Source organism: Typopeltis vanoorti, chromosome 4, assembly GCF_054136105.1.
Source record: "Typopeltis vanoorti isolate ZY-2024b chromosome 4, IOZ_Tvanoo_1.0, whole genome shotgun sequence".
NCBI classification, from domain to species: Eukaryota; Metazoa; Arthropoda; class Arachnida; order Uropygi; family Thelyphonidae; genus Typopeltis; species Typopeltis vanoorti.
Window position 1 is genome coordinate 87,937,945 of NC_143552.1, and position 21,529 is coordinate 87,959,473.

Genomic DNA, 21,529 nt, shown 5'->3' on the forward strand with positions numbered 1-21,529 from the left:
TAAATAGCTGAATTGCTTTACTTTTTCTATAGGTTCTCCATTTACGATGCAGTTGATGTTTTCAATGTTCCTGCCTATTTTCATTGTCTTTTTAATGCTGATTTTCATACCAGATTTATTATAGCAGTTATTCAATTTGGTCAGGGAATCATGCAAACATGTCCTAGATTTATTCAGAAGTATAACATCAACAATTTTCATATCAGATTTAAAACCACTTTCCTTCATAACATGATCCATATAGATGATAATAAACAACACTGGTGATAATGTGTACCCTTGTCACACACACCTGATTTTATCTCAAACCATCTTTCTGTACTTCCTTCAATTCTAACTGCTGATTCACACTTCAAATAGAGACTATGTATTGCTTGATATAACGTCCACTTTACACCATACAACTAGAGTGTTTTGAACAGCTTTCCTCTTGGTACCTTGTCATATGCTTTTTCCAGATCGACAAAACTTATTCTTGTATTCGCATGATTTCTCAACTATTTGTCTTAAAGTGAAAATCTGATTCTGACAACCTCTTGTTTGGTCCGAACCCAGCTTTTTCTACTACACGCTTCTTCTCCACAATTTTTCTTAGCCGTTTCTCAAGAATAACTGCATAAATCTTACTAAGAACACTTAGTAGAGAAATTCCTCTGTAATTAGGGTTCGAGGCTACATTGTGTATCTGTTTTATTAGAAAATTAGTGTATTTAGTGTTGTATAACATATTTTTTGTGAAGATATTGTTTTAATAAATATAGTTCAAAATGGCACAAAAAATGTAATGCTAAGGAACAGCAGTGAAGTTGCGAACAAGGAGGCTTGCCCAGCTAAGGAAGTTATTGAAGATATTGAGGAGGTTACTGAAAATTAATTAACCTCCAACATAGTGAAATTAAAGCAGATTATCAGAGAGATGACAGGGAATTACAGAAAGTCGACAGACATTTGAATGAACATAGGGAGGAAAAGAAAATTAAGCAGCAAAATAAGAAACAACAAAGCATGGAACCAAGTTATCGCCGACCTGGCTGGCTGAGTGGTTAGCATATCCCTTCTCCAGCATAAAGGCTGCAGGTTCAAATCCCGCCGTGAGCATGGATGTTTGTGATTGTCTTTGAAAATACTAATAGTGGTGGTTGGCGGTAGATGCAGCTGGTGGAGTGGTAGAGACGAAGAGTTATAGAGTAGGTGCCCTCCTTCGATGAGTCTAGACTCATCGAAGGAGGGCAATTTGTAAAAAAAAAAAAAAAAAGTAAGTCAGTAAGCAAAAATCAGGTAGGTAATGTTGTTTGAAAACAGAAGGATGTTATCTGGTATGGCAATTCTATCATATAACATGCTGTTGATGAGTGGGTTATAATGTCGAGTTTTCCAGGAGCTAAAATTAAAAATATAACACACGCAATTCAAAAACAGAAAAGTAAATGAGATCGTAACTGTAGTAGGTACTAACGGCTCAACTAGTGATAAGTTCAGTATGAGAGAGGCCATTAAAGGGTTGTTGGAAGAGGTAAGATTGAAGAGTGAGAAGGTAAAAATAGTAAGTATATTACCTCGATATGATAAAAATAAATGATGAAATATGATGATAAACGAAGTGTAGAAGGATGCAAGTTTTTGGATGTGTGGAGTGAGTTTGAGGGAAGATTAGATTTGTATAAGAGGAATGGCCTACACCTGAATGCATTTGGTATCAGGAGTCTTGAAAAACTAATAACTAGTATGACACATAACAAAGAGAGTCAGAGAAAATAAAATTATAATGGAAGAATGGTGAGAATATGAGTGTAAGAGTGTCAATTTTATATAATTGTCCTAACGATGGGAATGAGCATTATCATGGAAATGATTATGAGGAGAGAACAATTTTGACTTTGTGTTTTTGTGATTTGGACCCATCAAACATATGCAAAAATGTCTACATATATAAGGCACTAGAGAAGAATAGAGATCTGCAAGTTGTCCGACTGTGTCATGCAGACTGCAGACAAGATGTATACCACGGGTGAGAAGGTTAAATAAGTTAGGTGTGAGATGGATGAATAAAGAGATTAAGCATGCAATACAGAGAAAAAGGGCATTGTGGAGGCAGCATAAGAGAAGTGGAAGTAACCAATTTCATGAGTTCTACAAAGACCAGGCAAGGAGAGTGACTTGGTTGGTGAGAGTAGCTAAAGAGAGGTATGAACAGCAGTTAGCTAATGAAGCTAAAAAGAATCCTAGGGAGTTCTTTCGTTATGTAGCCAGCAAAAGAAAGAATGATTATGGAAGGATGACATTGATTGGAGGAAATGGTATAAAGACAGCTGTTGCAGAATGTGTGGTGGAGATACTTAATGAGCAGTTCATAAAGATCTTTCAATCTTGTGAATGTGACTTCATGGAGAGATTAAGAGCAGTTGATGATGGGGAGGAGAGACTGACTGTAAGTGAGCAAGAGGTGTTTGGGGAGTTGAGTAAACTAGATGTAAATAAGGCTGTGGGACTTGATAATATATCACTGCGTATTCTGAAGGAATGTGCCAGAGAGTTGACACCTGCCTTGACATATTTTTTTAATACGAGTCTTGCACTTGGTCAAGTCCCTAAAGAGTGGAAGGAGGGCAAGATTGTGCCACTTCATAAAGGAGGTGATCGAACTCAAGCATCAAACTATAGGCCTATCTGTGTGTCGGGTGTTGTGGTTAAGTTGTTGGAGAAGCTTGTGAGAACTAGAATCCAGAGTTGGGTTGACAACAATGGTATAATCTTTGATGGACAGCATGGATTTGCTAAAGGGAGGTCGTGTTTTAGTAATCTACTTACTTATTACAATAAAGTGACTGCTTCCTTGGACAGAGGAGAAGGATACACAGTAATATACTTGGATTTTGCAAAAGCTTTTGATAGAGTGCCTCATGATAAGTTGACAGTCAAACTAGAGCAGATGGGGTTGGATATTAGATTAGTGCATTGGATTGGAGACTGGCTATCTGATAGGTATCAACAAGTTGTGTATGGGGGTGCAATATCCAGGAAAAGGAAAGTCACTAGTGGAGTGCCTCAGGGATCTGTTTTAGGGCCATTACTATTTAACTTGTATATTAATGATATTGGCGAAGATTTGGATGGAGATATTCAGTTGTTTGCAGATGATGCAAAGTTGGGACGAACCATAAAGAGTAGTGAAGATGTTGTGGCCTTGCAAGAAGACTTGAATAAATTGATTGATTGGGCAAGCAAATGGGGATGTGAGTTCAATGTTGCAAAATGTAAGGTTTTAAAATTTGGAAAACAAAGATGGGATGCAGAATTTATGCTTGGTAAGAATATATTGTTGGAAGTAGAGGAAATAAGAGATCTGGGAGTGATAGTGGATAAGGATCTAAAATTTAGGGGTCACATCGCCAAAATTGTGAAGACAACACAAAGACTTCTGGGAATGATGAGGAGGACACTGACGTGTAGAAGTAGGGAGATTCTTGTTCCATTGTATAAGGCTTTGATTAGGCCACACATGGACTATTGTGCCCAGATTTGGTCACCTGGTTTTCAGAAGGATGAAGAGATGTTGGAAAGGGTCCAAAGGCGACTGACTAAGGTAGTTTCTGACCTCTGGAATGTCGAGTATGAGGAAAGATTGAAAAGATGTAATTTGCAGAGACTAGTGGAGAGAAGGAAGAGGGGAGATATGATAGAGACCTACAAGTTGGTAAGGGGTTGCTATAGGATCAATGGTGGAGAAGTTCTACAGCGAATAGTGGGAGATCAGGGGAGAACCAGAGGTCATCCCTGGAAACTGTATAAAGAGGGTGTGAGTAGGGGAGTGAGAGGCAGGTTTTTTTCGTGCAGAGTTGTGAATGATTGGAATGCCTTGCCTGAGAGTGTGGTGTCTGCAAGGAGTTTGAATGTGTTTAAGACCCGGTATGATGAGATGTGTGTGAGATAAAAGGACCTCCTAGATGAGTCTTTGACTCCATGAGGTCTTGTTTAATAATAATAATAATAATAATAAGAGCATACAAAAGAACATGCATGCATTATGTCTATATATGAATGCTAGGAGTATCAGAAACAAAGGGGGGGGGTAGAGTTTGTGGCCTTGGTCACTATGGTGGGATCTCAGATTGTAGGCATTAGTGAAACCTGGTTATCAGAATCAGACATACTAAATGGCATTGAGGGTAAAGGGTACAATATTTTTTGGAAGGATGAGACGGGATAGGAGGGGGGGGGTGCAGTAACAAAATCAGATGACTTGAATCCAGCTAGTATTGAGAACTATGATTATAGTACTAGTAACAGCATTTCATGTGGCAGCAAATTTGAAGCCATCTGGTGTGAGGTTGAATCTAACAAGATCAATTACATAGTGGGGTGTTGTTACAGGCCTGGTGAATCAGTTGCTAGTGATGAAGAAATGCATCAGCAAATAGAGACAATGGGTGCAAAAAGAGTAATCATAATGGGAGACTTTAATTATTCAAATATTGATTGGGTACCAAGCAAATTCCATGAGAAGAATGAAACTGAATTTACTGAGCTGTTTGCAAGGCAATTTCCTCAAGCAGCATGTGACAGAAGGAACTTGAGGTCAAAGAGTGTTTGAGGGTGTTTCAGTTAGACATGTAACTATTCTGCATCTGGTTGGTGACAGTGATCATGCAGTACTCACTTGGAAAGTTTCCAAGAAAAGGTTACATGCTAAACTGCAGTAAATTATGACCAACTGAGGAGTATACTGAGTTCAACGGAATGGTATCGATTGCTGGAGGGAAACAATATCAACAGTGCATGGGGAAGCATTTAAAAAAATACTTAAATGATGCAATATCAGAATGTGTCCCGAGAGTTCAAAGAATAAATAGGGTAGGAGTCAAATGGATGTGTGATCACATTAATCAAGAGATTCATAAGAAAATGATGATGTCGAAGGAATATTGTATCCATAAGGATGATGTCCATTATGAAAATTATAAGCAGCAGGCCATTGTTGTATTGTATGGAAAGCTAAGTCTGAGTATGAAAAGAAACTGGCTCTGCAAGTAAAAGAAAGAAAGAATGAATATGAAAGAAGAACTCTTCTGAATGCAGATGATGTGAGGGTGACAGATGCAGAAGAGATTGTTCAACTAATGAGTGCTGATTTTGTTAAAAGCTATCAACCTGGTGTATGCAACACTGAGTTCACTGCTATCTCTTCTGAAGAAACTCAGGTGTATGAAGAGGAGGTATTAGAGCTGCTTCAAAAACTGAATAAGAATTCAGCAATAGTGACTGATGGAATATCAGCAAGGGTGCTAAAAGAGTGTTCAGCTGAACTGGAAATTCCTTTGACCAGGCTATATAATTCGAGTCTCAGAACAGGGACGATTCCGCAGGAATGAAAAGAATGCATGGTAATCCCATTGCACAAGGGTAGTGCAAAGACTGATGTATCTAACTATCCACCAATCAGTATCTCAGGAGTGGTGGTGAAGATTTTGGAAAATTAGTTAGGGCTCGCATTCAGAAAATGGTTGACAGAAACTCTCTACTTTGTAATGAAGAGCATGGATTTACTATGGGAAGGTAGAGAGTTTCTGTAAACCATTTTCTGAATGCGAGCCCTAACTAATTTTCCAAAATCTTCACCACCACTCCTGAGATACTGATTGGTCGATAGTTAGATACATCAGCCTTTGCACTACCCTTGTGCAATGGGATTACCATGCATTATTTTCATTCCTGCAGAATCTTCCCTGTTCTGAGACTCGAATTATATAGCCTGGTCAAAGGAATTTCCAGTTCAGCTGAACACTCTTTTAGCACCCTTGCTGATATCCCATCAGTTGATATTTATGTTTTAGCAACTTGCTCACATTCTATAATAATGTTACCATTGAACTAGACTAGACTAGACAAGGAGAATGGACATACCATGATGCTTTTGGATTTTGCTAAGGCTTTTGAGAGAATGCAGCATGAAAGATTTGCATAAATTCAAGAATATGGGCTTGGATTATAAAATATTAGTGTGGTTAAAAGGATGACTCACTGACAGATATCAAAAAGCGATATATGGTGGATGCGAGTCAGCAAGATTTAAGGTAACTAGTGGTGTATCACAAGGATCAAACCTTGGTGCACTGTTATTTAATCTGTACATTAATGATATTGGGAAGGATTTGACAGTGTTAGATCTTGAATGATGGCTCTATCAAGAATAGAACCGCTCCATTCAACATTTAACAAGAGAACAATATCAAGCAAAAACTTGTACTCTTAACGAACTAGACATAATATGTGAAGATGCAGATATTAACTTTATTTAAAAAGGAATTGAAATATAAAAGAAGAGGTTGAATCTTAAATTCAAATGAAATCGAAGGAGGAAATAAATATTAAATTGTACTATGTTTAAGGTTATTGTCTAAAATAGATGGAATCTTAATTTTTCAAAAAAATTTTTTTTAAATATTTACGAAAACAACGACGTAACAACAGGCAACATACAGCTATTTGCTGATGATGCAAAGATAGGTTAATCAGGAATGCTGGTGATATGCAATACCTGCAGAATAATTTGAATAGGCTGGAATCGTGGGCATGGAAAAATGGATGTCAGTAAATGTAAAGTTATGCACTTTGGCATGATTAGATATCCAATGTCTTATTATATTGGTGGGATTATGTCAGAAGATCAGGTTAGGGATCTTGGAGTATTAGTATTCATTGCCCCTGAATACTTGGAGTATTCAGGGGCAATGCAGCAAAGATTATAAATACAATTCAAAAGATAATTGCATTGCTGAAACAAACTTTGACATGTAAAGATAAGGATGTCATTTTGCCTCTTTACAAGGCCCTTGATAAGACCTCACTTGTATACAGTGCAGGTCTGGTCTCCTAGTTTCTGTTATGATTCAGAGGATTCAGAGTGCAAAGGAGCGTGTTAAAAAAGATATCAGGATTGTGGAATACTGATTATGAAGAGAGAGAGAGAGAGATTGAGAATTTGTAGACTCCAGACACTAGCAAAGGAGAAAGAGGGGGATGTGATTAAGATGTACAAACTTCTGAAATGGTCATACAGGATTTCAGTTGATGGAATTTTTCATTTTATGGATGGGTAGGAAAATGACAAGAGGACATCCTTGGAAGCTGAGAATGGATTCCACTAAGAAAGGGGGGATGAAGGCTAGATTTTTCTCCCAAAGGGTGGTGCGTGATTGGAATGGATTGCCATAAGATATGTGTGTGTGTGTGTGTGTGCGCGCGCACGTGCGTGCAAGCAGTGTGAATGAATTCAAGAATAAGTATGATAGCCAGTCCATGTAGTATGTGGCCTTGATGAGTCCCTGACACTCTAGAGGTCTCTCTTAATAATAATAATAATTCTGACATTCAGTTTTATTCCCTTTTTTATAGATGATACTATGAGCACTCTACTTCAATCATCTGGAATTTGACCCTCTGACAGCATAATAATAACTCCAATCTTCCAGTCATCAGTACAGAATACTATGACAGTGCTAGGATTAAACTTACATTATTATTATTTTTATAATGGCCTCACACAAGAAAGGTTACAATACCTACTGGGCACCCATTGCATTGATTAAGAAGAAAGAAGTAATCTATTAATATGTTTCTTAAAAAGCTAGGGATTGTACTCATTAGAACAACAAAAAAAAAGTATTAAGAGTTTGTTCCAAAGAGTGTTCCGATTACTAGCTTTGAATGAAATTTTTTTTTTTTTTTGCAAATTATTCTGTTATTTGTCAGATCTCTAATACTATTAGATCTCAGGGTTCAGGCTTCAAAGACACTTTTAACAGCATTATTCCACCCTGTCAATTACACACTTGTTTTACTAACCTTTCCCCTTCCATTTCTAGTAGGTTATCTCTACTAACACTTCTTGAATGCTAACAAAGTCAAGTTCCTTCTGAATAACTTTATTTTAAATACATTTATGCCAGTGATGTCTCCAATTTTTCTCAGAGCTCTCATGTCTATGATCTTCAGTCTTTAATCAACTGTTTTATCTCTCACCAAGCTCTTAGATTGATAAGTTAAAATTGGTTTGAACAATAATGTGCATGCTGCTAGGTTACTGTTTTGACTAATTTTTCTCTTAGGCCATATAATTTATTCAATTGGCTTCCACGATGCTATCTTTCCCTATTCTGTTATCTATTTCATATTTACTTTATCATCCTCTATCCTCATTATAAATTATACCTATAACAGTTGAAATATTTTACTTGTTCTTCAGATTTGCATCAAGAATGTAGTTGACTTTTTTATATGTTCCAGTCTATTTTGATTTGAAAGTTAAGCATTTCACTACTATTTTCATGCCATATTTGTCATAGTATATAGAGACATGTGCTAGCTAAAGTAGTAAAAAGTTTTTTGCATGGTAAGAAAGTATATTATACTTGACAAAAAATTATATTCTTGTTTCCAATCCTTTACCCATGCATAAGCAAACAAAATGTGTGTGTGTGTATATATATATATATATATATATATATACACACTTTGTATATATCCTCCAGAGACCAAACATGGAATTTTTTTCAAGTCATTTTGGCCGCCCAACAAAAAAAGTGATCTCCCACTGGGCAATGAAATTTGTCTTGTGCCTAAAGACAACATCCATGCCTATGGAATTTGAATCCATAGCCTTATGGCAGAGAGCAGGTATGCTATCCACTCAACCAACCAGTCATTATTTAAAATATTACGAGGATGTTCATGACTTATTTTTCATGGTTTAACAACACCACACAATTTTATCAAAGAGATGTTTTATTAATGCTTATATTTCGCTGATTTTCAACTCAGCATCATCATCAGAGCACAACACACTTGTACACGTGACAGTGAGTGAGTGAAACAATATAATTGCAAAAGACAAAAGATCTAAAGTCCTATTTTCGGTGCCCTCTAACGAAAAATATAAATAAATAAATAAAATAAAAAATAAAAACAACTGTGCAGGAGTTTTTCGTTGGATAACAGTCTCCCAAATTTTTGGCAAATTAATGCAACCATATTTGTTAAGGTTGGGAGAATTCTTCAAAGCCATTGCTGACTCAAAAAATAATCTTTCAGATCTATAACGACACCTAAATAGCACATTCGTTTTCCTCCATCTAATCCCGTGTGAAGGAGTGTCCAAAGCGTGGTCTGCCAGTCCTGACTTGCCATATTAATAGTAGCGAATGTATCTTTCATGTTTTTCCAGGCAGATGTTCACTGATCTTCCTGTTTGCCCATAATAGGCCAAGTCACAAGGAACTTCATACACTCCCGGGTGTGCTAAAGGGTGAAGTTTATCCTTAGGCGAGCAGATCAGAGTTGCCAGCTTGACATGAGGTTTGAAAGTGGTGCGAAGGCCATGTTTCAACAATATTTTGGCTATCTTTTCCGACATACCTCTGATATAGGGAATAGAAATGGTCACGTTGTATTCTTGTGTACTAGGGGAGGGCAGAGTAATGGGCCTATGTAGCATTTTATCTATTTTGTAGAGATTGTAGCCGTTGGCTAAGAACGTATGGCGCAGAGATTGGAGTTCTGTGGTCAGAGCTGTATCGTTAGAACAAATGGCTCTGGCTTTGTGTGTAAATGTTTTTAAAATGCCATATTGTTGGACTGGATGATGATGTGATTGTTTATGTAGGTATCTTCCTGTGTGTGTGTGTGTGTAGGCTTTCGGTAAATAGAAAAAGATAGTGATCCATCTGAAAGGCAGTTGACTAATGTGTCAAGAAATGGTAAACAGTTATTTGATTCTTTTTCTACTGTGAAGTGGATTTTGGGGTGTTGGCTGTTTAGGTAGGTGAGAAATGCATCCAAAGTGTCTTGTCCATGGGGCCAGATGGCAAACACATCATCAACATAGCATAACCACACTTGTGGCTTGTATGTAGCTGTGGTAAGTACTTTGTTTTCAAAGTGTTCCATGTAAAAATTTGCTAACATACGGGGGGGGGACCCATAGCAGTACCATTAATCTGTTTGTAGAATTTTCCTCCCCATGTAAAGTAACCTGCATGTAACCAAAAGTTTTAGTATTTTATTGCACCTAACTGTCATCAAATACTGAGAAAAATATTTGTTTTTAGAATACCAGTATTAATACTGTTATCAAGATTATGAATGGTATTGAGAGCCCTAACTGCATGCCACTGGCCACAAAGAACAAGAAATGGATGGTAGTGCTCATGTTAATAACTGATCACAAAGTGGGCAGCTAAAAACTACAACTGATGATTTCCATTAGCAGAAAGCTGAGTAGTTAATCAGAGAAAATTAGCAAATAAGTCAGAGATCATTGGCATGAAACTGAGCTGAATTAGCACAAGTCAGTCAAATATTACAGAAATAGGGTACAATAAAGTGTGTGCATATGCAGGAGCATCCATCCTACAGTCTACAATTAGCTCCATTAGACTTCTGTTCACTTTCATTTTGAAAGTGACACATGGATCAACGAGAAAGTGATACTGATGAAAATGGAAAACATCCTGAAAAGTTTTCTAATGATGACGTTGAAAAATTTTTTATGCAGTAGAGAAAATGTTTTGAAAGGGAGATTATGTTGAGAAACAATGTATGAAAATTACGTAGTTACTTCAAACTATCTTTTTTTTTTTTTAATTTTATTTCAATGGGATTTTTATTACCAATGGGAAGCTATCAGATTATAAGGATTACTTCCTGAATATCTTGTACTATAGTGAGTTATGTGGTATCTGGCCTAACATATAACTGATTATTCCAAGGTTAATTATTTGCAGTTGTACTGATTATTTGAACAGTGAACCCTTATCTAGCCTGTAATCTTCCCACCTTCCCCAGTAATGAAGGTATTGAATGTCATGTAACTCGTTGTATTCTACGGCATGTGAATTTTGGAATAACATGCACATGCATACAAACACAATAAAACAAATGATAAAATAGCTTTGCTACTACTACTAATCTAGTTACTTGCAATTACTCTTAAAAATTCCAAAAATTTAGTGAATCCAATTTTAACCTTATTTAACAACCTGATGAAGTGAAAAGTACACAAACCACTCAGCAGTTTAGCCAAGCACTTATTTTAACATGCATGCATTTAGCAAATACATTTCACAGCCAAACTGGCATTTTATATCCAGAAAGATATAAAACCACACAAATTAAATGAATTATATTCTGACCTGTAAATGTTGCATTCAAGTAGTTATTTTGTTATTATATACTTTTTTAAATTTGTTGCTTAATAAATATAAAAAAAACGAAGAAGAAAAGAAAAGATGAGTAGATTAATCTACAAAAAATTGAAATAAGTTTCCAGTCAGCATGGGCTAAATTTTGTTACATCTCTTAAAAATGTATGTAAAGTTGCATTCATCATTCATTTTTAACTTAAAATTTAAAAAAAATTGTAACACTAGCTTTTAAAATTATTAGTTTAAACTTTTTTTTTAAGAACACTCCATATATCTAAGAAAATTACAACTGATTTGACTAAAACAATGGAGTGCCCCTCCTCCACTTCTAAACATTGACATATCTAAGAGATAAAAAAATATTATTCCCAGAAAGATACAAAATCACACAAATTAAATGAATTATATTCTGACCTGTAAATGTTGCATTCAAGTAGTTAGTTTGTTATTATATGCTTTTTTAAATTCGTTGCTTAATAAATACAAAAAAAAAAGAAGAAGAAAATAGGGGATGAGTAGATTAATCTACAAAAAATTTAAATAAATTTCCAGTCAGTATGGGCTAAATTTTGTTACATCCCTTAAAATTTATGTAAAGTTGCATTCATCATTCATTTTTAACTTAAAATTTAAAAAAAATTGTAACACTAGCTTTTAAAATTATTAGTTTAAACTTTTTTTTTAAGAACACTCCATATATCTAAGAAAATTACAACTGATTTGACTAAAACAATGGAGTGCCCCTCCTCCACTTCTAAACATTGACATATCTAAGAGGTAAAAAAATATTATTCCCAGAAAGATACAAAATCACACAAATTAAATGAATTATATTCTGACCTGTAAATGTTGCATTCAAGTAGTTAGTTTGTTATTATATGCTTTTTTAAGTTCGTTGCTTAATAAATACAAAAAAAAAAAAAAGAAGAAAATAGGGATGAGTAGATTAATCTACAAAAAATTTAAATAAGTTTCCAGTCAGTATGGGCTAAATTTTGATACATCCCTTAAAAATTAATGTAAAGTTGCATTCATCATTCATTTTTCCAAAATGTGAGTAGTAAACTTCATAATTTAACTTGAAAAAAAATGTAAAACTAGCTTTTAAAATCATCAGTTTAAACTTTTTTTTTTTTTTTTTTAAAAACACCCCATATATCAAGTTGGGATATGGATATAAGTCCTGTTGTTCTTTTGATTTTAAACAGAACATGACTAGAAACTAAGAAAATTACAACTGATTTGAATAAAACAATGGAGTGCCCCCCCACTTCTAAGCAATGACATATCTAAGAGGTAAAAAAAAAAAAAAGTAGGAAGCATGTGAATCTTGAGTTGTGTTTCTTGAATTTGTCTTCTTAGACAAGGTACATAAACACAGTGGTTCACAGCTTTCATATTCATTTCCTAAATAGCTGGAGCAAAAAGAACAATATCTTTTGTTCTTTTTAACCACTATGTTGAAAAGTGAAATAAAAAAAATGTTTTTCGTATGTGTGTACAATGAGACAAACCAGTGAGCCTAATACAAAAGCAGAAGATGAATGAGGGAGATATATCCAATCCAGCCTTTTAGTTTTACCTATTATCCAAACATCAAATTCCTATCTAAAATCAGAAAAAGTCTGAAAATTGATTGTTTCAATGTCTGTTATTTTCAGTTTTTATCAATTATTCAACTCCTAACTGAATAAGAGGGGTGGGGGTGATCAGATGTCATATAATTCACTGTATGTGCATGTGTATATTAGAAGGCATTGAGTTTAGGCTAGTAAGACTGAATGACTTGTAATAACTCATATACAACATAATTTATTTCTTGCAGATTCAGTTAGGGTAAATGCTAGCTTTGGCAACAGAACTGATGGAAATCAGAATTGACAGAACCACTGTCAATTCTGATTGGTGGCAAAGTAAATGCTTTACTTTGCCACCAACCAGACAGTAGTACGCGGCCACCATCTTCTTTAATGGAGGCTTAATATTAATCTCATTTAAAAGTCATGTTTGGCTTCCAAAACATGTTTTTTCATTGTTATTCTGCTATTAGCAAGGGATCAAATGAGATCAAAAAATAGCAAACAGCAGAAAAAAAAAATTTCATTGTTTTGAAGACAAGTTTTTTGATATTTGCTCCTGATTAACATACTAAAGGATCTGAGTTGAGCCCACAAAGTCATCTGGGAAAACAGTGATCAAATACAAATATTCCTAATTAACTCACTTTGTTATTAATAGCAGCATGTGCACACTAGACATTTAAAATAACTTTCACGGCTTATACACGTAACAAAAATTATATAGAATTTTATTCAAAAACTCCAATATATTTCATCAAACATTACATGGACATTGTCAGGGAGATAGCCCATTAACTACATTCAAAAGATGAATCAAAATAATGGGTCATAAATCCTCATGCGTCGGTTGCAGCTGAAGTGTATGACATTGCACTATTCAAAGGAACAATTGTAGTTAAGTTGCATATATAAAAATTATTTTAAATAATTATTAATAAAAAAAAATTATGAACAATTAATAGTGATCACTTCCCAAAACTTGGACACTGGCATAGTCTGATTGGTTCAGGCCGTTTCAAGGAAAACAATTGAATATGAACTTACAGGAATGAGAAGTATTGTCTCTCCCCCCCCCCCCCCCTAACCAATAAAGAAAATATGAGCACTAATTATATACTGACATTTCCTTGTACACATCTTACTGAGATGTGCAGTTGTTTTTTATTGAATGTTTTCTAATATTTCTTCCTTGTACATCAGGATGATGCTCTAAAATAAATATGAAGAAATGCACAGAAAAATTCCATTTTTAAATGCTTTTTGCAAAATGGATAACTACCTATTAGATCTGTTTGTCTGTCTCTCAAATTATTCCAGGACAGAATTTAATTAAATTCAGAATTTGGAATCTTTACAAAAATTTGTTCAGTCACCTCAATTTTTGTTTTAATTGGACCATTTGCAGAGACAAAAGTATTTCAGAAACATATAACAGCAATAATGTAGCTCTGGATGGAAGGGATTTAATAAAATTTGATATAGATGCACACTACAATATGCCTGCAAGATTAAATTTTTATTTCAACTAGACATTTGCTGACAAAATTTGGAACCGATTTTCCACTCATTTTGATATTAATGAACTGACACTGCATAATTCTGCACTAGATGGATGGAATTTAATGAAATTTGAGTCCAAAAATGAGTCCAAGTTCCATGTTACCTTTTGATGTTTGCACCACCCCCCACAAAATTATACATGAGAACTGTATGGACAGTGCAAATTAAATTACACTTGACAAGAACTTATATTCTTATTTAATCCTTTATCCAAGTGTAAGCAAAAAAAAAAAAAACGTTTGACTGTGATGCATCTTCACAAATAGACCATTTGTATATGGAAGGTAATGACTTCGCATTAAGTGCCTTAGTATCTCATAATGCAAAGCACACATCCTTTTGGACAGTATAATGCTAGGCATTATGGAAAAGGCCAGCCACTACTGAGACCGGTTTCTACTGAGGTCTCACCAGTAGGAGCTAGACCTGGATGAGATACCAAGGTTGAAGCTAGCTAATGACACCAAAAGAAATTCTAGGGAGTTTTTTTTTTTTTGATACACAGGCAATAGAAGAAAGAATGATTATGAAAGATGATACTGGTTGGAGAAAATGGTAGAATGATAACCAGGAGGAGGATATAGTAGATGTTAAATGAGCAATTCATAAAGGTATTTCATCCTTCAAAGTAACATCATGTAGAAATTGAGAGCAGGAGGGAGGAGGCACTGATGGTGATGAGTAGGAGGTATATGAGGACTTTAGTAAACTTAACATGATGTCAATAAAACTCTAGGACTTGATGGTATGTCACTACAAGTTTATTCCAGGGAGTTAACAACAGCTTTAACTTACCCTCTTTAATGACCCAAGTTCCAGGGGAGTAGAAAGATGGAAAAATTGTTCTGCTTCATAAAGGAATGATAAGAGACTAAGGCCTCGATTACAGGAAAAGGTATTGGAGAGAATAGCGAGGACTGGGATTCAGAAGTAGGTTGACAACAGCAACATTCTATCTGATGGACAGCATGGGTTTGCTAAAGGAAGAACGTGTTTTAGCAATCTACTGACTTATTAACAAGGTATTTCATCCTTGATAGGATGAAATACCTTGTTAACACAGATGGGATGCATTGGATAAGGGAAATGCAGACACAGTGGTATATTTAGATTTTTCTAAAGCCTTTGATAGACTGCCACATGACAATCTGGCATTTAAAGATGGGACTGGATAGTACATTAGTGCACTGTATTGGAGATTGCCTGGCTGTAACGTATCAGACAGGCAAGGTGTGTATGGAGGAGTGATATTCCAGAAGAATAAAGTCACCAGAAGTCTGTCTGTTTTATGGCCACTGCTGTTTAATAATATGTATGTAAATGATATTTGAAAGGACTTGAATGGTAATATACAGTTGCAGATAATGTAAATTTGAGAAGACTATGAGAAATAGAACAGATGTAGTGCTTGCAATTGGACGTGAATAGAATAGGAGAATGGTGGGGTGAATGAATGGAGTTAGCAGTTCAATGTAGCAAAGTGCAGGTTTTAAAATTTGGGAAGCACAGACGGGATGTTAAGTATAAGATTGGTAGGGATATCTTAGAGGACATGGAAGAGATGGAGGAATCTGGGGGTGTTGGATAGGAACCTGAAATTTCATGGACATTTTGTCTAACTATGAGGACAGGACAGTACAGTGGATTATGGCAATGATGCAGAGAACATTGACATGTAGAAGTAATGATGTTACGATTCCATTGTACAGGGAATACATTGTTCAGACCACATATGGATTACAGTGTACAGATTTTTCACCTGGTTTTTTAAAAGGATGAAGAGATGCTGGAAAGGGTTCAGAGGTGATTAACTAAGGTGGTTTGAATGTTGAGTATGAAGATAGAATTTAGGAAATGCAATTTGTAGAGTCAAGTGGATAGAAGGAAGCGGAAGGACATGATTGAGACATACAAGCTGGTAAGGGGTGATGTGGAGAATGGGTGGAGACATGGGAAGAACAAGTGTACATCCCTAGAAGCTCTATATAAGGAGAATATGAGCTGGGGGATGAGTAGGTTTTTTTGTGTAGATAGTGGTAGGAGGTTTGAATGCATTGCATGAATCTTCTTTAACTAAATTAATAGTATTTATTTGTCACAGGAATGCCAGCAAAAAGAAATAATATATCTAAGCTAATCATAATAACTGAAGGGCCTAAATGAAAATCAAAAATCTAATTTTTAAAATCCAAAGTTCTTAATATGTTAAATGGGTTCTCCAGTGAAAGTAGGTAATAACACAGGCATGTACTTTGAAAAATTTTACACATGGGACAGCCAATGCAATCTACTACAGCTCTTAATGTAACACTAGGCTTATGGATTTTTGGAAAATCATATAATTTGGGAGGATGAGCATAAAAGATCTTGAGGTTCTTCTTTAATTCTTCATCCCAAATGAGATGTTATCAATCAATTTATTAACTTTGTTAATCTGTTATTTATTTATTGTCTTATTAATATAACTTTATTAATTTATTAATTAAACTAGCCGGATTGGCCGAGTGGTTAGTGTATCCGCTCTCCAGCCAAAAGGCCGTGGGCATGGATGTTTGTGAGTGTCTGTGAAAATACTAGTGGTGGTGGTCAGCAGTAGATGGCGTTGATGTAGATGATGAAGGTGGAGTGGTGGAGATGGAGAGTTGTAGAGCCCTCCCTTGATGAGTCTTTGGACTCCCTGGAGGTGTTACATAATAATAATAATAATAATAATCTGGCTTGTAGAAGGGTGAGACAAGAGGGATGATAAGTATAAAAAAATCACAAAGCATGAAGATATCTTCCTAATTTATTATTATTTTTTTTTATTACACATATACGATTTTTTTAAACTGATTAATTAGGAATTTTATTGACTGGTTCTCATATGTTATGATGCCATTTTTTAAAATTCATCTAATTTATATTTTAAGTATATTCCATTGTCACTGAACTGAAGATGCCTTTAATGCTACATAATTAAAACAGCTTTGAAGTAAGTTTGAGTTCTCAAATTTTAAATAATGTTAGCTTTTTCATGTAGTACCGAGACGGTATCAGGTACATCCCTGGAGGGTACATATCACGAATTTGATGATGAATACACTAAATCATATATTCTGCAATTATAAGATTTAGTTATGATCATTTTGATCACGTTAACATACTTTGTCCTAAATTCAACGATCGTTATCATTCAAAGGTGGTCTGGAAATCAAGAAAAAATTATCATTACAAGAAAGTGAGTTCTTACTGATCTATAGACTAATTAAATTTTAAAAAGTAATTTTCCATTTAAAGCATTTTGGATTAAAGCGTACAAAGCTTTTGTATGATAAGGCATTCACAAATAATAGCAATAAAGAAAATTAACTGTTTAGAAATAACTTCAAGGGAGATTTACTATAACAAAATGCATACAATAATAGAGGGGCTGTCTTTCAATATGTCGACCCACAACTCCTTAAACTGGAGTAATAGCAGTTTGTGAGTCATATGTCTCGCATATGACTCACAAACTGGGTGAATGTGCAGTTTTGGGGAATGGTAGTGAAAAAAATTAATTCCTTGGACTGTCATAGACGTATGTATATTCAGATTTTCCTGCGCTGAAACCAGAAGCGTACGTAATACGTGCATGATTTGGTTACAGACTAGTTCGCAGCAAGGTGGATAATGGTGGCGACAAACTGTAAATCATCTATATTTGAGGAGAGAGGGAGATTGGCGAGATGACAGAACAAGATGGAAATCATAAGAATTTGAATAACTTAAATATATAATAATAAATTTAATAATAAAAATAATAACGTAAATAAGTTCATTATTATTACATGCTGCTGGTTGAGTAGGTCTCCAACAATGAGTCTACTAACTCCATGGAAGTTACCAAAATCATAATAATAATAATTAAGTATTATCTATAAAAATTTTCATAAATAAATGAATGCAACCAAAAGTTCAAAAAAATATCAATATTAACATTATCATTAATATTTAATTATCAAAGAAAGAGCCATACGGCTTTATTTCAATGATTTTGGATATTAAAGATCCAACCTTATTTCTTCTTCTCTTCAAGGATTAGGGGTTTGCCTGCTATGGCTTCACTGGTCTTCCTCTCTCTTTGCCTTTGGGCTGTAATTATCCACCTCTTTTGCTAGCTGATATCTTTTCATCCTAAACTGAGCTCTATATTTCTCTCTATATTCCTTGATCTTTTCATTTACATTGTAAATATCTAGCTTACTTCTGATGTCTTCATTTTTTATATGGTCCAATTTTGTGTTTTCTTTAATTGCTTTTAAAAATATCAATTCTAAAGCTTGTATTTTACTTTCATCTTTTATTTTTTATTTAACAGTCCATGTTTCATTTAGTTGAGTTTCTCATCTTGTTTTTTCATTCAGTGTCTTTTTAATCGTTCCACAGATTTTCTGAAATTTCTTTATATTTTTATCTATCTTTATCCTTTAGATATGTTATTATACAGCCTATATAATCAAACTGTGTCACCTGTTCTATTACTTTATTTTAACATGATCTAACAAGAACTTGACCTTTAACAACCTCAACATCAATATGGATAAAATACATCACTTCTCATACACTTGATATCCTTTCAATGTAATATCAATGGTATTACAACTTTAATATGTAGTTTGCATCCATGGTAACTTTGATGTATACACACATCATTGCTGCTTGGGTGGTAAAATGCCATGACTTTTGTTTTCTTTTGTGAAATTGTAAACTGTATTGTTGGTTTGAGGGCAGATGGTCCACGAATTTTTTGTCCTTTTATAAGTTTGTCCAAGGGAACACTCGTCTGGTCGGACATTTCGTCCAACCTCAATTTGTCCTATATATCACTATGTCCAACCTAGATTTTTCCACTCAGCAGTGAAAACACAAGAGTGATTCTGAGCCACTTGTTTTAATTTGTACAAATTTCTACAAGATATGTATGTGAGCATTTAATTATAACAAATCAAATAAGGAAACAACAGAATTAATTTGAAAATTGATGTGAAAACGAGATAATGGATTTTGAAATCTGCAGAGTTTGGAGAATATAGTCTTCCTCATCGACTTCCTCAGCGATTGACCGTAGGTACGTGTTGAGTCTGTTTTCAGCCTTGTACCGAGGATACTGCTGTACTAGGGAGAAAATGCGTTCTTGGTTATGTAGGTACCGGCTATTCGCAGGAGCCCTGATGTTTCTTTGACCTCCAAGAAGGCGTGTTATATCTTGTTCTGCCACTGTTCCTCCTTCAGGGAATCGATGAACCTCCAAAGTGATGGATGGTACACCACCATCAACTTTTGGAATTTGTTATGCCACCTTCTACAGAATTGTTGGTTCTCTACATCCGATTGATGACCAAATCATGGATATTCCATACCTCGGGTGGAAAGCGAGGGTTTTCGGCCCCCAAGCTCAATGTCCTCTGATGTAAACACATTCAACGTAATGTATCATTCCTTCCAGTTCTTCCGAAACACTCTCTGCAACGTAGTCAAATGCCTCGAGTACATCGTCGATCGGCACGAATGACAAGCCGAACAGCATTGATGCTTCTTCACGTATAGCGCTTCCTGCAACTTTATAATGCTGTGACAGACCCAAAGTCATATGTCACCAAAAGGCCTGAGAAAAGTTAAACAGACAACACTTTATATTTGCATTAGGAAATATCTCCCATGCAGCATTCATATTTGCCAGCTCGAAATCCATCATAACAGTATGTGGATTCACAATGATCCCTGCTTGTTTTGTGGTGTTGACAACATGCTGGTATATTGACCGATATGTAGTCTCAGTTTTTGCGGGAGTTAGAGTGTACACCAGAAGCATGACACGCTCTCAAAATATTCCATGCATAGTAAACAACTGAGCAAATTGTGAGGGCGCAGTTTTAAATGTGCCATCGGAGAAGATAATGTCACTCGCTCCAAGTAATCTTAGGTTCTCCGTTGTGGCAAAAACAAGATGATCCTCGTCCTGTACACTAGAATCATAATAAAGAAATCTGTCATGATTTAACATTGCTTGATATTCTTCTGGTATCTCAACGCCAACCAAACTTGCAAGAGATGAGGAGGCCTCGCAGTGTTCTGCCATCTATTGACTTGCCTCCATAAACCATTCCTCTCAGGCAACATAAGTATTAATTCATCTTGCTGAACTTGTCCTATAATCACATGCATAACGTGTGAGGGTGGACCATACATATTGTCTTGCACTCTTCTCTTTATATTATTTTTAACTTTCCTAACTTCTCCATCCATGCCTGATACATGTTGGTGATCGTCCTTGCCATCTTTGTACACCACAATGTCTAAACTGGCAATTGTGATGCACCTAGCATTGCAACTGTGACGAACCTTGCACCACCAATACCATCTAGTCTAGTCTTATTCTTGTTATAAGAGTGAAAATGATAACAATAATTTTGTATATAAAAAGCATTGGTTTACCTGTCATTCATCACAATTTCTGCCATATTCAGCACTGCCAAATTTTAAGGATAAATTACAAAAAATTTTTAACATCAACTGACTATTATTAATGATCACAAGTTACTTATAACTCCTTTGACTAATCTCAAACCCAGGTGCTTTCAGGGGATTTCGTCCAATTATTTTCAAATCGAAACAGGATTGGACGAATAACTCAAAACCCAGGTGCTTTCAGGGTATTTCGTCCAATTATTTTCAACTGGATGAAATGTCCTTTGGACGAGAAAAGTAATAGAAGAAATCGAGGGAATGGAAGAGAATTTGATTGGATGAAAATAATTGAACTAACTGCCCTGAAATCGTATTGTTGGCTTATTTTGCTTAATTCATAAACTGATTTTTGAAGGTCATCTTCACTGTCTTGTAATCATCTACATATAGCATTGTATTGATAACAGTTTTTCTGGTTAACTGGATACCTTGTTTTATTGTTTTCCATATTTTAATAATCTGATCAATATACACTAGTGTCAAAAACCTAAGGATGATTGCTATTTCTGAAGATTGCAACTGCAAATTCAAAAGAACCAGCTCATGGCAATTTGTAAAACTGCCGATTTTGAGTAGAAAGAAGGTACACATGCAAATTTTCAAATCTCATGCAAAAGGGTCACATGGTAGCACTCAACAGGATAAAAGGCTGCACTAAGTGAATTGTGTTTGAAGGAAGCTCTTTTCGTGAAGGAATAA

At 35.2% G+C, this 21,529-nt stretch overlaps 1 protein-coding gene across 4 annotated transcripts in view; it reads right to left on the reverse strand.

Moving 5' to 3' along the window:
- LOC150107481 (nucleolar transcription factor 1-A-like) overlaps window positions 1–21,529 on the reverse strand; it is a 554,391-nt gene that overhangs the window by 41,111 nt on the left and 491,751 nt on the right. Inside the window, exon 18 of one of the 4 annotated variants that reach the window (XM_090391896.1) lies at window positions 17,356–17,524. The exons of 2 other annotated variants lie outside the window; for them this stretch is intronic. Coding sequence is in view for 1 of the 2 variants with exons in the window: in XM_090391897.1 (XP_090248023.1) it covers window positions 17,510–17,524 (15 nt within the window). In the remaining variant the exon portion in view is untranslated. Of the gene's footprint in view, window positions 1–17,355; window positions 17,525–21,529 lie in introns of those variants that run through there. One more of the 4 variants, XM_090391897.1, reaches the window with a different exon arrangement.